This window comes from Mesocricetus auratus, unplaced genomic scaffold (assembly GCF_017639785.1).
Source record: "Mesocricetus auratus isolate SY011 unplaced genomic scaffold, BCM_Maur_2.0 Super-Scaffold_100691, whole genome shotgun sequence".
In the NCBI taxonomy this organism is placed as follows: domain Eukaryota; kingdom Metazoa; phylum Chordata; class Mammalia; order Rodentia; family Cricetidae; genus Mesocricetus; species Mesocricetus auratus.
Genome location: NW_024429267.1, coordinates 47,485,538 through 47,500,601, shown reverse-complemented (window position 1 = coordinate 47,500,601; position 15,064 = coordinate 47,485,538). Strand labels below are relative to the sequence as shown.

At 39.9% G+C, this 15,064-nt stretch overlaps 1 protein-coding gene across 5 annotated transcripts in view; it reads right to left on the bottom strand.

Moving 5' to 3' along the window:
• The window catches only part of Smarcc1 (SWI/SNF related, matrix associated, actin dependent regulator of chromatin subfamily c member 1), a 106,579-nt gene that overhangs the window by 70,619 nt on the left and 20,896 nt on the right, over nt 1-15,064 (bottom strand). For 4 of the 5 annotated variants that reach the window (XM_040740016.1, XM_040740012.1, XM_040740011.1 and 1 more), the window contains exons 7-13: nt 14,453-14,522; nt 9,608-9,683; nt 7,303-7,428; nt 4,451-4,572; nt 3,830-3,954; nt 2,584-2,643; nt 570-607 (exon numbers count right to left, since the gene is read on the bottom strand). In XM_040740016.1, the coding sequence (XP_040595950.1) occupies nt 570-607; nt 2,584-2,643; nt 3,830-3,954; nt 4,451-4,572; nt 7,303-7,428; nt 9,608-9,683; nt 14,453-14,522 (617 nt within the window). The remainder of the gene's footprint in view (nt 1-569; nt 608-2,583; nt 2,644-3,829; nt 3,955-4,450; nt 4,573-7,302; nt 7,429-9,607; nt 9,684-14,452; nt 14,523-15,064) is intronic. The other variant, XM_040740013.1, reaches the window with a different exon arrangement.

Here is a 15,064-nt window from a genome sequence, read left to right as displayed (position 1 = left end):
AAAAAAAAAAAAAACTTATTACTGTATGAGGTGACCCTTGAGAAACATTGAGCTCCTTTTTAATATTTTTTTCTTCATTACAAAACTATCAATCAGGGAATACTAAAAAGGAAATTTAACTGGATGTGGAGTAATGACAGCAACCCTGAAAGATACCAATGAGGTTCAAGGCCAAAGAAAGCTGGACAACACTATGAAGATACATCTTTTCAAAACCCCTAGGTTTAATACTACATGTATTTCATTTCAATTACTTAGAATCAAGTATAAGACAGCAAGAATCAGCAAAAAATTGAGACCCTGTCTCAAGAAGGGGAATACACTAGGGGTCAGGTGGCAGGTGCTTGTTCAGTAAGTACACCAGCAATGCAGGGCCAATCTCCATTATCATACGAACCTGGCATGGCAGCATCCGCAGTCAGGAGGGATAGGGTAGAGGAGCAGTAATTCAAGAATATGCTCAGATACAGGCTACTTTTTGGCCGCTCTGAAAATAGACAATTCTGATTCTGCTCAGTGAGCATGACTAACAGAAAATTCTCCCAATTCTGGCCTAAATGAACTTTTACCTTTCCTCCTGCTGTAACTGCTTCTTCATCCTGCTCATCTGCAAAATCAAAACACATTGTTTTAATAATCAATCAATGCTATTTGAATTAACGTGAAATCTTTACATTCTTTAAAACTGACACTGGACAGAGAAAATTAATAACAGATCATTACTAAAACAAATTCACAATAAGTAAATGATCATTTTACACAAATGCATGGAAGTAGAAGATCATATCAACTTTTCAACAAATGAACAAGTCATAGTTTTTAACCAGCTACCATTAACATAACATCACAATGGGCTCTTGTTAATAACACATAAGAGATCTGAATGAAGCACCAGTGTCCTGTTAATTCCAAGGAAAGAAAGAGTAAAGTATTAGTGAATGAACAGGTCACTAGTCCTAGGAGTACAGAAGAGGAGGGAGGAAGATACTGAGTTTAAGGTCGGTCTGAGATATACAGCAAGATTTCAGCTTTAAAAATCAGAAAAAAAGCTGGGCGTTGGTGACGCACGCCTTTAATCCCAGCACCCGGGAGGGAGAAGTAGGTGGATCTCTGTGAGTTTGAGGCCAGCCTGGTCTACTGAGCGAGTTCCAGGACAGCCTCCAAACAAAACAGAGAAACGCTATCTCGAAAAACAAAAGACCTCAGAACTATTTTCAAATGAAAGCCACAGAGAAACCCTGTCACGAAAAACAAAAACTTACATGCTATGCGGTGAGGGAGAGCTATAGTTGGAATGTAAAATGAAATTGAAATTGAAATTAATTAATTAAAAAAAAAGAAAATTACACGTTACAGCCAGGCATGGCAGTACACATGTTAATCCCGCACTTAGGAGGCAGGCAGACCTCTGAGAGTTTATAGCCAATCTGGTTTACAGAGTGAGGTCCAGACCAGCTAGGGATACATAGACACCCTGACCAAAAAATAAATAAGAAAAATAAATTACAAATTACTATCCATGCTTGGAAGAATTTTACACTGAAGAGCATCCAGTCTTAAAATATTCCACCCTGTCCATGCAATAGGAAGAAATAAAAGGCTATTTGTAATTAGTTTTTTGCCTTTGAAATCAGTAATTAGCAGTTGTGATAGAGAAAACTGAATATACATGGTATAAATAAGTTATACAAAATCTGCTTATTACATTAAAATAATCTAGAAACATCAACGTGTATCTGTTTACCGTCTTTGATATGTTGTCATCAGAAATGCTATGTTTAAACTTTTGACACTAAAATAGAAACAAGCACCAATATACACCATTAGGGCATAAGCCAAGAAATCAGGCATGACTGAGATGAAATGTAAAACGGGGCTGGGGAGGTGTTTCCAAAGAAAAAGCACCGGCCACAAAACGTCAGGATCAATCACCGGAATTCCATGGGGAACAAGATAGTGGTTGTCCCCTAATCTTAACACATGTGAGCTTGCACTCATACACACAGTAATAAATAAGAACTTTAAATTTTGTTCAAAGAAGACAGTGTTGGGGGAGATAAGGACCTATAGCCCAGACTGGCCGGAAAATTAATACGGAGTTCAAGGTTGGCCTCAAACTCATGATGAATATTGTGAATATTCGTGAAACTCCAAAAATACAATTAAAGATTCTAATTAATCTATTCTCTAAAACTCAGATAACTCGACGGATGTTGGTGGTACACACCTTTAATCCCAGCACTGGGGGTGGGGGCAGAGGCAGGCGGTTCTCTGTGAGTTCGAGGCCAGCCTGATCTACAGAGTGAGTTCCAGGACAGCCTCCAAACAATACAGAGAAACCCTATCTCGAAAAACAAAACAAAAGACCTCAGAACTATTTTCAAATGAAAGTAAAACACTGGTAAGTTTTTGCTAGTTTGTGAGAAAATGCCATGCATTGTCCGCTGTAGGTCACGGGGAATGCAAACAATGGACAATACAGAAGGCGGTAAAGAAAGCAAAGGAAAGTAACAATATTCAATAGAGAAAGCACTGTTTAGCAGGCATATTCAAGAAAGAAAACATTTGTACAAGGTTCTTTACCTAGGTCTGCCACCGTGCCTCCTTTAACAGGTGTGTTTTCACTATCTTTCTTTGGGTTCACTAGAAGAAGGGGGAAAAAGGTCATCAGAATCATACATTAGAGGAAACAGTCACACTTTTTTTAATATATGGTGAGGAGCTGGAGATACAGCTAAGCAATTAAGAGCAAGATGCTCAGTGTTAACACCAATCCCAAGGGATCTGACACCCTCTTCTGGCTTCCTGGGGCCTGTGTGGTACACAAACATGCGGACAAAACACCCATTCACATAAGAACAACAAAAACAACATGCAGAACATGATACATATACATATCAGTAAGCCCATGTAGTTCACTACTCACTTGCATGTAAACATCATGGGCTTGGCTTCAAGACACTAAACTACAACCACATTCTATAATTTTATAATTAATCACTCAAATACCAGTATATTTCAATTTTACACATGCAGAAAAGTTAACTTGTCAACCAAAGATGTCCCAGCTCTTATCACAAAAGCTTTTGTGTATTAAGCATTAGGATATGATTTTTACCTTACTGATTTTGTTTTAAAAAGTTATTGGGCTGAGCGGTGGTGGTGCACACCTTTAATCCCAGCACTTGGGAGGCAGAGGCAGGCGGGTCTCAATGAGTTTAAAATCAGCCTCCTCCTGCATAAGTCTCCAAAGGGCTTGGATTATAGACTGACACCACTATATAAAGTATAGTTTTAAATTTATGTACCTATTGTGTCTTTCCAATAAACCAAAAATATATATACATATGTACACACACACATATATCATGACCCGTAAGTAACATGAGAAAGAATTTTTTAAAACATTATAGAAAAAACTTCATATTAAAAGTTCAGAACTGCCGTGCGTTATTGACGCACACCTTTAATGCCAGCACTCGGATCTCTGTTCGAGTTCGAGGCCGGGCTGGACCGACAGCCTCCAAAACAATACAGAGAAACCCTGTATTTCTCTGTATTGTTTTGGAGACAAAAACAAAAAAAACAAACAAAAAAAAATTCAGAACTATGGAGCATAGTGGAATAAGGTCTTAACACAACAGTAAGGATGTAGAGAGAGAGATGTAGGCACAGATCTCTGTGAGTTAGTTCTGGGGTAGCCTGGTCTACATGTGAATTCCAGAACAGCCAGGGCTGTTCGCTGTAGGTTCGCTATCTCAAACATGACATTCCTCGTTCTATGGGGAAATGACAGTCGACACTCAGTTTCATGCAGAAGCGCACCAACCGTTCTTAGGGAGAACCACCTCCTCTATATTGGGCACAGGGGTTGGGTCTTCCATGTCCTTGGTAAGATCTTCTTGCTCGTCTTCTTCTTTCTGATTTCGACGCTTCCCATAAACACTAGCTTGTCTGATACAAACAGCAGAAAAAGATCAATTATATATACTTTTAGCAAAATGTTTGGTTCTATCTAAATATAGTATTTATGCACACAAACAGAAAAATAAAATTTTTGGTTTGGTTTTTTGAGACAGGGTTTCTCCAGTACCCCAAAACATTTAGTGTAGTAAAAAAAGCAAGTTAAAAGGCAAACTATCAAAAGACTTCAAAATGTCAATAAATTTACTTTTTGGCAAAATATCCAACATGAATATAAAACCTAGAGATCCAAGCCAAGCTGTGATGGCACACGCCTTTAATCCCAGCACTCGGGAAGTAGAGGCAGGCTGATCTCTGTGAGTTCGGGACCAGCCATGGTCAACAGAGCAAGTGCCAGGACAGTCTCCAAAGCTACAGAGAAAACGTGTCTCGAAAAACCAAAAAAAAAGAAAAAAGAAAAACCACCCAAAAATGTAGAGATCCATTCAAAGTTTCACGACTTTGAAACATGCTACAAACTTCTTACCCTTTCTTCCCACTCTTCTTCCGGGATTCTGTGGGTGTGGGAGGGGGAGGTGAAGGGGAATGTTTCCTCTTTCGTGCATTAGCTGATGCTTTTCTATCTCTCCTCTCTGGACTTCTGACTGGCTGGGAAGAAGTAATGAAAAAAAAAGTATCAGGCGACTTTGTCAATTCCTATTTCTACAAACCCATTATCAGTGGTGAGTTTTCATACACTACCAAACCCACTGGATCAGAGCAAATGAAGCCACAACATTAAGCACCAAATACCAGCAATAAAGACATTTTCCTATCCACAAGGCCAGTGGCTCTCAACTGGGTGACCACCCACTGGGATGTCTAATGGCTCATTCACAAGGGTTTGCCTAAGATCATAGGAAAACATGGGTGTTTATATTAAGATTCATAACAGTAAAGCCGGGCGGTGGTGGCGCACGCCTTTAATCCCAGCACTCGGGAGGCAGAGGCAGGCGGATCTCTGTGAGTTCGAGGCCAGGCTGGACCGACAGCCTCCAAAACAATACAGAGAAACTCTGTCTCGTAAAACAAAAACAAAAACAAAAAAAAAAAAAAAAAAAAAAAAAGATTCATAACAGTAGCAAAAGTATCGCTATGGCACAGCAACAAAAATGGTTGGGGAAAAGAACAACATGAGGATGTATAAAGGGTTGCAGTATTAGGAAGATTGAGATCCACTGTACTAGACAATATATCAAAACTGAAATAGTAATCATGATCCCACACATAATCAAAGTACACTACAAAAAAAAAAAAAACCAAACCCTGCAAAACAAAAAATGTCAGTGCTTGACATTTGTTCTGTTATACAGAAGAAGCATTTCAGTAATTAATAATAAACATGAAACATGCTACTGAACAGAGAAATTGCAAAATCAAACGATCCTGTCAAAAGTATCAGCACACGCCTTTAATCCCAGCACATGGGAAACAGAGGCAGGTAAATCTCTGCATTCCAGGCCAGTCAGTTCTGCAGAGTGAGTTCCAGGACAGCCAAGGCTACACAGAGACACCCTGTCCTGAACAGAACAAAACAAAACATAAATATATAAAAATTGAAAAACAAAAACCCTATAATATGCAGTGTGATAAAGACGCTTTAGTATTAAAATTACATATAAGAAAAAATGGGCAATTTCTATTTTCCTTTAGTGGTTTCACATATATACATGCACACACACATACAGCCTAAATATGAATACCAAAGAAAACATGAAATGAAAAAAAGCAAGCCAGGCCTGGTGAAATACACTTGTAATCCCTGCACTGGACTACATACTAAGTTACAGACTACACAAGCAAACACTTGTTTAAAACAACAAGATGAAAACAGAAAGGAAATACAAAAAGGAAACCAAATTCAGCTGTCACAAATGAAGCTTATCTTAGAATCGTGGGACTGATCATTAGACTGTCACAAATCCTCAACAGTTATAAAAGGCTTTATTCTTGGTCCAAAATCAGACTCTAGTGACACATGTAGGCCACAAGTTGTGAGATTTTGTCTGTTTCTAAAGACAGGACAACCTAACAATGTAACTATGGCTAGCCTGGAACTCACTCTGTAGACTAGGCTGGCCTCAAACCCATTGATCTGCAAGTCTCTGTCTCCTGAGTGCAGGGATTCAAGGCATGCACCACCATTCCTGGCACACATAGTGATTTTTATGTAATGAATATAAATACCCAAAGTCTGAACCCTATTTAATCAGACTTTTTTAGGTTATCATATGAAGTTGTAGTTTGTAATGTAGCACCTTCATATAAGTAACAACCTGAACTTAATAGTTAATTAAAGAATGTTAAATGGCAAATTTCCTACTCTCAGAACGCTGCATTTTTTTTTGGTTGGGGGGAGTGGGATTGAGACATGGTTTCTCTGTAGCTTTGGAGCCGATCTTGAAGCTTACTCTGTAGACAAGGCTGGTTGTGAACTCAGAGATCTGCCTGCCTTTGCCTCTCAAGTTCTGCGCCACCACTGCCCAACCACTGCAGCATTTTAAGACTAGTATTTCTGTAGTATTTGGTCTGTTCAGAAAAGTTACTGAATATATTAAATAAAGAAATTGATTTTCCTATGAAAAAATGGTAAACACATTAGGCTATGATATTATTTATGAATGTGAAAGTTAGTATTACTTTGTTGGCTAAATTTTAAGATGAATTTAAAAATTAAAATATGGGCCTGGTACCCTCAAGACAGATCCCAACTGTACGTAAGTCAAGCTCCAGGGCGCCCTCATACAGAGATACATGCAAGTAAAACCCCCGTGCACACAAAGCAAGAATAATTAAAGAACAACTGCTTCGGGCTGGCGCGATGGGCAAGGGTGAAGAGAAGCAGCTGCTCTTCCAGGGAGCCGAGGCTTGATTCCTAGTACCCTCAGACGACTCCAAAGCTCCAGCCCTTCTGGCACCAACAGACACAAGGCATACACAACACAGTGCACATCCATATGCAACAGTGCATATAGACTTACCATACTACCTGACCCATTTTAAATTTTAGTGACTCAGATGGCTGTTAATAGGCTCAGTAACTTGCACAGGTACATCCTAGGTGATGCCCCATTGTGTATGTGGCAGTTTATCAAGAAAAGAAAACATTTAGAACAGAAAGGAAAAAGCAACCACAGTCAAGAAATTATGCCAAGGCCGGGCGTTGGTGGCGCATGCCTTTAATCCCAGCACTGGGGAGGCAGAGGCAGGTGGATCTCTGTGAGTTCGAGGCCAGCCTGGTCTACAAAGCGAGTTCCAGGACAGCTTCCAAGACAATACAGAGAAACCCTGTCTCGAAAAACCAAAAAGAAAAAAAAGAAATTATGCCAAAGTAAGTACCTCTTCATTCTTTGTCGAAATTCGCTGACGGAAACTGACTGGTTTCCTGTTCTCATCCACTTCATAATCCTCTTCATTCATCCACTCATTGAAAACGTCAGTGTCCAAAATCCATTTTACATGAACCTAAAGTCACATGAAATGGGCACAATTATAATTTGACACTAGAAATTTTCCTACTGTTGGTCACATCTCAGGTCACAGAAGGCAGAGGGATGTAGTGCTTGGTGACAATGAACTGAGAGCCACAAACTAGCAATTAAAACTACAGACACTTCCTTGAACACTGAAAACAAGCTGTAATATGGTAGCTAATAGTAGACAAGATGAGCGTCTGTTTCAGAACTTTCCCTGGCTAGACAAATATTTGCCCCCTCTTCATAGAACATGAACAACAAACCAGTATGATTCTACCAAATTTGACCTGAGGAAACCAGTAAGTTTGCTGGGCCTACATACAGAACATGGGTGACCCCCAAACAGATATACCACCAAGAAAGTCTCATACCACCCTGGGTGATGACTCTAGCATAGCTGCAAAGGAGTTTCCCTTTCTGCTAATCTTCTAGTCTATATACTCTCAGGATCATGAAGCCTGTGTCCAATTAGGTCAGAATTACACAAAGAAAGGCAAGTGATACAAAAGCATCTCCAGAACCCTCCCAGATGCCCCCATATGAAGGAACGACAATAGACAAGTGGTCTGATCAAGGGCGTGGTTAAGTAATCACAGCTGGTAAATAGGATGGCTGCCATGTTTGAAGGATAGTGCTTCCTAACAATATTTTGTTATAAGATTCATTTTGTCATTGCGGTTTGTTTTTAAAGACAGGGTACCTACTCTGTGTAGCACTGGCTGGTTTCAAATTCTGAATGTGAACAATCTTCCTTAATCACAGAATACCACCAGGCTCTACTAAGTGCTGGAATTACATCTGTGCAGCACTATGACCAGCAACTAGTCAATATTTTAAAACGGCAGAGACAGGGTGAAGGATGAGCCACAGATGATTTGCAAGGTCATCTGCTATGCTGTTCTTCCAAAAGAAGATCTGAAATCTACAAAGGCTTCTGTAAAGAAAGGTGAGGCATTTAGGGGGGAAAAACTGATGCTGACAACAATGGAAATGACCTTGGAGAAAATAGAAATACCAAAACAGACCAGGTATAAATAATGAAGGTGCTGCAGAGGCTAGGAGGAGAATGCGCATTTTCTGGTAAGTGTGATGACTATACATTTTAAAATACTGGGTTTTTTTTTTGTTGTTGTTGTTGTTTTTAAGATTTATTTGTTATGTATACAGTGCTCTGCCTGCATATACATCTGTATGCCAAGAGAGGGCACCAGATCTCATTACAAATGGTTGCAGGACACTACGTGATTGCAGGGAATTGAACTCAGGCACTCTGGAAGCACTTAACTGCGGAACCGTCTCTCCGGCCCCCAAAACACTGTTTTTAAAAATCAATCCATTTTTATTTTTTCCAGACAGTATTCTTTGTGTAGACCTGGCTGTCCTGGAACTTGCTCTGTAGACCAGGCTGGCATCAAACTCACAGAGATCTAAACACCTCTGCCTCCCAAGATAGGGTTAAAGGTACGTACCATCACTGGCCAGCCTTCAAGTTGTATGTTTTTAAAAAATAAATTTTGTTCTACATTTATTTTTGTTTATCCACACAAGGTTTCTATATATAACAGCCCTAGCTATCCTGGAGCTAGCTCTGCAGACCAAGCTGGTCTCGAACTCAGAGATCCACCTCCACTTCCTGAATGCTGGGTGGGATTAAAGGCGTACAAAAGCACTGCCTGGCTGAATTTTGCTCTACTTTTAAAAAGCTATTTTAACAAACTTGTCTGCTGGGGATAGTAGATTTCTGTGAGTTCCAGGACAGCCAGGAATACAGAGAAACCCCGACTTGGAAAAAAAAAAAAACATTGGAACAAAACAAAAAATGTTCTATCAGGTTTTAATTTCAGAGTGCTGGATGTCCATAATGGTGGTGAAGTCATGGTGGGAAGAACACAAAGTTGAGGGAAGTTACTAATTCAAGGCCCCCCACCCATGGTGAACTTTACAACATACATTTCTCATCCTCTGAATTGGCTTTGGATTCTCCTAAGCACTGCACGCATAAACGACTAGAACCTTGATGCTATGTAATGAGGGTCATGGATTTTCTCTTGAAGACAACATTAAAAGTTGTCTACATCTCTTTGAAAAGCACTGCTGCAGGCTAAACACAGCTCACTCTGGTAGTGTCCAGACTAAGGCAGGGTGATCATTCTTTACAGACCCGTTACCTTCCATGGCTTTTCTGGGATTGGTGGATCTTCAATTTCAGCGTCAACATCATTACAGTGGACCCAAGTGTCATAGCTAAAGCAAATTACAGAGAAAAACAAAATTAGAGGCCAAGTCTATTCACTAGAAAGACAACTCAAACATTAAGAATGTGTTAATAAAATGTAGAAAAAATGCGTAGGAAGATGATGGGCCAGTGAGACTGATCTGTAAGTAAAAAACAAATGCAAGAACTGGCTCAATAAAGCTGTCCCCACACTCGCCACACCCACAGATGCCATGGAATGAGTGCACTTACCTCACATATACATTATTTTAAAAAAAATTAGGGTCTGGGGATTGGGGATTTAGCTCAGCAGTAGAGCACTTGCCTAGTGAGCACAAGGCCTGGGTTCAATTCTCAGCTCCAAAGAAAAAGAATTACCAGAAACACCTTTGTTTCATGACCGTGAACTGCTAAGAACTGCCTGAATTAGCCAATAAGAATTTTACATAGAGGTTGTCCTTTGCTTAAAGCCCTCCCCTAAGCTTGTTGATCCACACTATCACCTGCTAATTGTTTTTCCTCAGCCCTTCAATCTCCCCTAACAGTTTGTAGTTTTCACTATATTAAACTATAATACAGACATTAATATTAGCAATCCCTTTGATATTAATTGACACAGTGGTAACTTTCAAACAAAATTCTCCTCTTGGTGATTTCATTCAAGTTTTCAGTCCTACTACAGGTCTTTTTTTGGTTTTGTTTTGGTTTTTTTTTGGCTTTTTCGAGACAGGGTTTCTCTGTATTGTTTTGGAGGCTGTCCTGGACCTCGCTCTGTAGACCAGGCTGGCCTCAGACTCAGAGATGGGGGGGGGGTCATTCTTAGATAATTAAGTAAATATACTAAGATTACAATAATGGGGGCATAATTTTATATTCTTCAAAAGTTCTGATTACAAAGTATAAGTGGCTAGCAGAACAGGTTATTGTAACTATCAAAATAAAGCAGCAGCCTTGAGAAGACAGGACCTGCGCCATCTCTATATGGTTATATTTTGTTTATGATCTAACAAAGCTTGCCTGAAGATCAGAGTGCAAAGTCAGCCATACTAGTTAGCCATAGTGACCAGGTAGTGGTGGCACACACCCTTAATCCCAGCACTCGGGAGGCAGAGGCAGGCGGATCTCTGTGAGTTACAGGCTGGGCTGGACCGACAGCCTCCAAAACAATACAGAGAAACCCTGTCTCATAAAACCAAAAAAAAAAAAAAAAAAAAAAGAATTACTTAATGGAAAGCAATTACTCAAATTTTACTGTTAACATTACAATGTTTTCTCAATTAAAAATTATCAATTATGGGAGCTGGAGAAATGGCTCAGAGGTTAAGAACACTGAATGCTCTTCCAGGGGTCCTGAGTTCAATTCCCAGCAACCACATGGTGGCTCACAACCATCTACAATTCAATCTGGTGCCCTCTTTGGCATGTAGGCAGAGCACTGTATATATGTGAATAAATAAATCTTTAAAAAAAATTATCAATTTTGCCAGGGGCAGGGGTGGTGCACGCTTTTAATCCCAGCACTCTGGAGACAGAGGCAGGTGGATCTCTGTGAGTTCAAGATCAGCTTGGTCTACAGAGCACATTCCAGGACAGGCTCCAAAGCAATATAGAGAAACCCTGTCTCAAAAATCAAAAAAAACAAACCAAAAGAATTATCAATTACAGATCGCTTCATTAATACAAAGTGTATTTGAAGACTTTTTTTTTTTTTTTGGTTTTTTAGAGACAGGGTTTCTCCGTATTGTTTTAAAAGCTGTCCTGGAGCTCTCTCTGAAGACCAGGCTGGCCTCAAACTCACAGAGATCCGCCTGCCTCTGCCTCGAGTGCTGGGATTAAAGGCGTGCGCCACCACCATCCAGCAGTATTTGAAAACAATTAACACATGCTAAGCATAGTGGCTCAGCCTGTGATCCCAGCAATTAGGAGACTGAGGTAGAAAAATCCTTAGTTCAAAGGTCAGTATGGGCTATATATGGAAGACCTGCCTGAAAAACAAAGGACTAAGCATACACTCTTAAAATTTAACATAACTAATGAGATATTTTCTTTCCTTAAAAATGTAATTATGTCAGATGAAATGATACGTAACCGTTGTTCCAGCTACTTGGGAAACAGAAGGGGAATAATAAACTGTCAGCCAAACAATTCAGGATCAAGAGCAGGCAATAACAGAGACACAAAGACAAGGAGAAATATAGGAGAGGCAAGATAGACAATAGACAAGGACAGATGGCTGCATGCCTATGATCCCAGCAGTCTTAGTGGCTTAGGCAAAAGGGCTTCAGGTTGAAAGAGTGTCTGAATATTGAGATACCAAAGCCAAAAGCCAACGGGAAAAAAGGGAACCAGGTAATTTCTGATAAGTATCAGGATTAGGTATCATTTCATTCATAATATTATGGAAAGGCCTAAACTCATTAGTCAGCTGGGCGTGGTATTACACACCCAGCACTCACTAGATGATTATAAACATTAGGAAAAAATGTTACCTTAAAAGAACTCACTTTCTTATGTGAATTCAATTACTTTAATTATTTGGCTGTATGTCTGTGCATCATGTGCATGGCTGGTGCCCTTGGGACCCAGAAAAGAAGGCTGCATCTCCTGAGCTGAAGTCACAGACAGCCACATCTCAGATTCTCTTCATCAATGGACCAGCTCTACAGCCCCCAAGAATCACAATTAATAGCTCAATAATATGTTACAAGATCTTGTTGTGGTGTGGTAGTAGACCACTTTTTGTCTCAGTGAGTTCAAGGCCAGTCTGGTCTACACATAGTGAATTCAGGACAGCCAGGGTATACACAGAAACCATGCTTTGAAAAAAACCCAACAACAATAGAGAGATCACTTTGGCAAATGAACCTGTTTCTTTGAGATAAGTAAAAGTATGTTACGGTTTAATACAAAGTCTTCCCTAAAAGGTCTGTAGGCTAAAGATAGCAACTGAATAAAGAATTTAACTTTATCAATGGATTAATTCACTGAACTCATATTTGATGAGCTATTAGGTCAGGTGGGAGAGATGAAAGTAATTGATAATTAGTGGTGTGCCTTCAAAGGACATCTTGGGATAAGCTCCTTTGTCGTGTATGTCTGTTTCTTGGCTGCTACCTCTACTGAACTGTACTTCTTCCACCACGAGGCTCAGGCATACAAACATGCAGCAATAGGCCGAGAAATCATGAAAAAGATAACTCTCACATACATGGGATGTGTGTATCTGACATACTTTGACTTTTTTGTGTTTTGTTTTTTGTTTGTTTTTTGAGACAGGGTTTCTCTGGGTAGCCCTGGCTATCCTGGAGTTTGCTATGTAGAACAGATCGGCCTCAAACTCAGAGATCTGCCTGCCTCGGCCTTCCTAGTGCTGGGATTAAAGACATATGTGTCACCGTGTGTAGCTGACATAAATCTTTATACCAGAGCATATATACTGGAATTGCCTACGTGAAGGAAAGAGCCGAAAAGGCTCCAAATACAAAGTAATGGAAAAGAAATAAAAACATGGCAGCTGGAGAGATGGTTTTGAGAGCACTGGCTGCTCTTCCAGATGGCCCGGGTTCATTCCCAGCACCACACGGCAGCTCACAACTGTCTGTAACTCCAGTTAAAGGGGATCGGACACCCTCACACAGACATGCACGCAGGCAGTAACCCTATACACATGAAAATAAGTAAATATTAAAACAAAAAAAAATAAAATCAGGAATTACCCCAAATTTTTTCAGTACAAAATGTACACTTGTATTAGAGTATCACACTGCATTTCATAAATGTTCAATGTTTCTAACATATAAAAGATGAAGATGGTTCTGTGGTAAAGCACTAACCCTTAGTGTAAAGACCTGGGTTTAGTCCTCACCCTCCCCTCCAAAAGAAAAAAAAGAGAATAAAGGGCGCAGGCAACAACGAACATTTTAACATTTTAATGAAAGAAAAGGGCTGGTGGTGGTGGCGCACGCCTTTAAACCAAGCACTTGGAAGGCAGAAGTAGGCATATCAGTGAGTTCCAGGCCAGCCATATCTACAGAGAAAGTTCTAGGAGAGCCATGGAAGCCCTGTCTCAAAAAGTAAAAAATTTCTCAGATAACACATCTTACAAGTGAGTGCTCTATTTTTTAAAAATATATTATAACTGTATAATAATAATAATAATAATAATAATAATAATAATAATAATAATAATAATATATAACTGCTTGTCAGAAGAGGACACCAGATCGCATTATAGATGGTTGTGAGCCACCATGTGGTTGCTGAGAATTGAACTCAAGACCTTTGGAAGAGCAAGTCAGTGTTCTTAACCTCTGAGCCATCTCTCCAGCCCTGAGTCCATTTTTTTTTTTTTTACAAGACAGGGTTCCTCTGTATTGTTTTTTGGAAGGTATCGGATCAGCCCAGCCTGGAACTCACAGAGATCCGCCTGCCTCTGCCTCCTGAGTGCTGGGATTAAAGGCGTGCGCCACCACTGCCCGGCTTCCATTAAGTTACCTTTTTCACGGTTGTTTGGCCTATTGCTATATGCAATAGCTGCTAATAAATTTCATCCTTATGCCCTGTAGACATGCTGGTTGATCAAGATAAATATGAACAATGAAAGTAAATATTGTTAGAAAATAGGCTGGGCATTGGTGGCTCAGCCTTCAATCCCAGCACTTGGGGAGGCAGAAGCAGGTGGATCTTTGTGAATTTGAGGCCAGCCTGGTCTATAGAGCAAGTTCTAGGAAAGGCTCCAAAGCTACACAGAGAAACTCTGACTTGAAAAAAAAAAGAAAGAAAGAAAGAAAATAATTACCTGTCAGGGTAAAAACCCCAGTGTACCAACACCTGCTTATCTTTTCTCATCACTGGTCTCAGCCATTCTTCTGAAAGAAGAAAAAAAAAAATTAGTTCAATTTTGGAATGTTGGTGAAACAAGAAACTAAAACTGAACTTATTGAGAATTTTAAGGAAGATATTTAATTTTATGTATGTGTATGTGCTCCGAGTGTCATATATATACACCACATGTGTTCAGGAGCCCAAATGGCAGATGAGGTGTCAGATGCCCTGGAACCATGATTATATAAGGCAGCTGAGGGTGCCGGGAACACAACTCTGGTTCTTTGCAAAAGCATGAAGTGCACTAAACTACTGATCCATCTCTCTCCGAAAGGCAGTTATCAGATTAATGGAACATTTCTGCACCTAGCGAGATAGCCAGTCAATGAAGTACTAGTCACCAACACTTGAGGACCAAGTTCAGATCCCAGCACTCAGATAAAAAGCTAGGAGGCTGGAGAGCTTGCATATAGCTCAGGCTTGACTCCACCTGTAATCCCCATTCCAGGGAACCCAAGAGGCTCCAAAACAATACAGAGAAAACCTGCCTTGGAAAAAAAATTACGAAAAACATTAAATGAGGAAT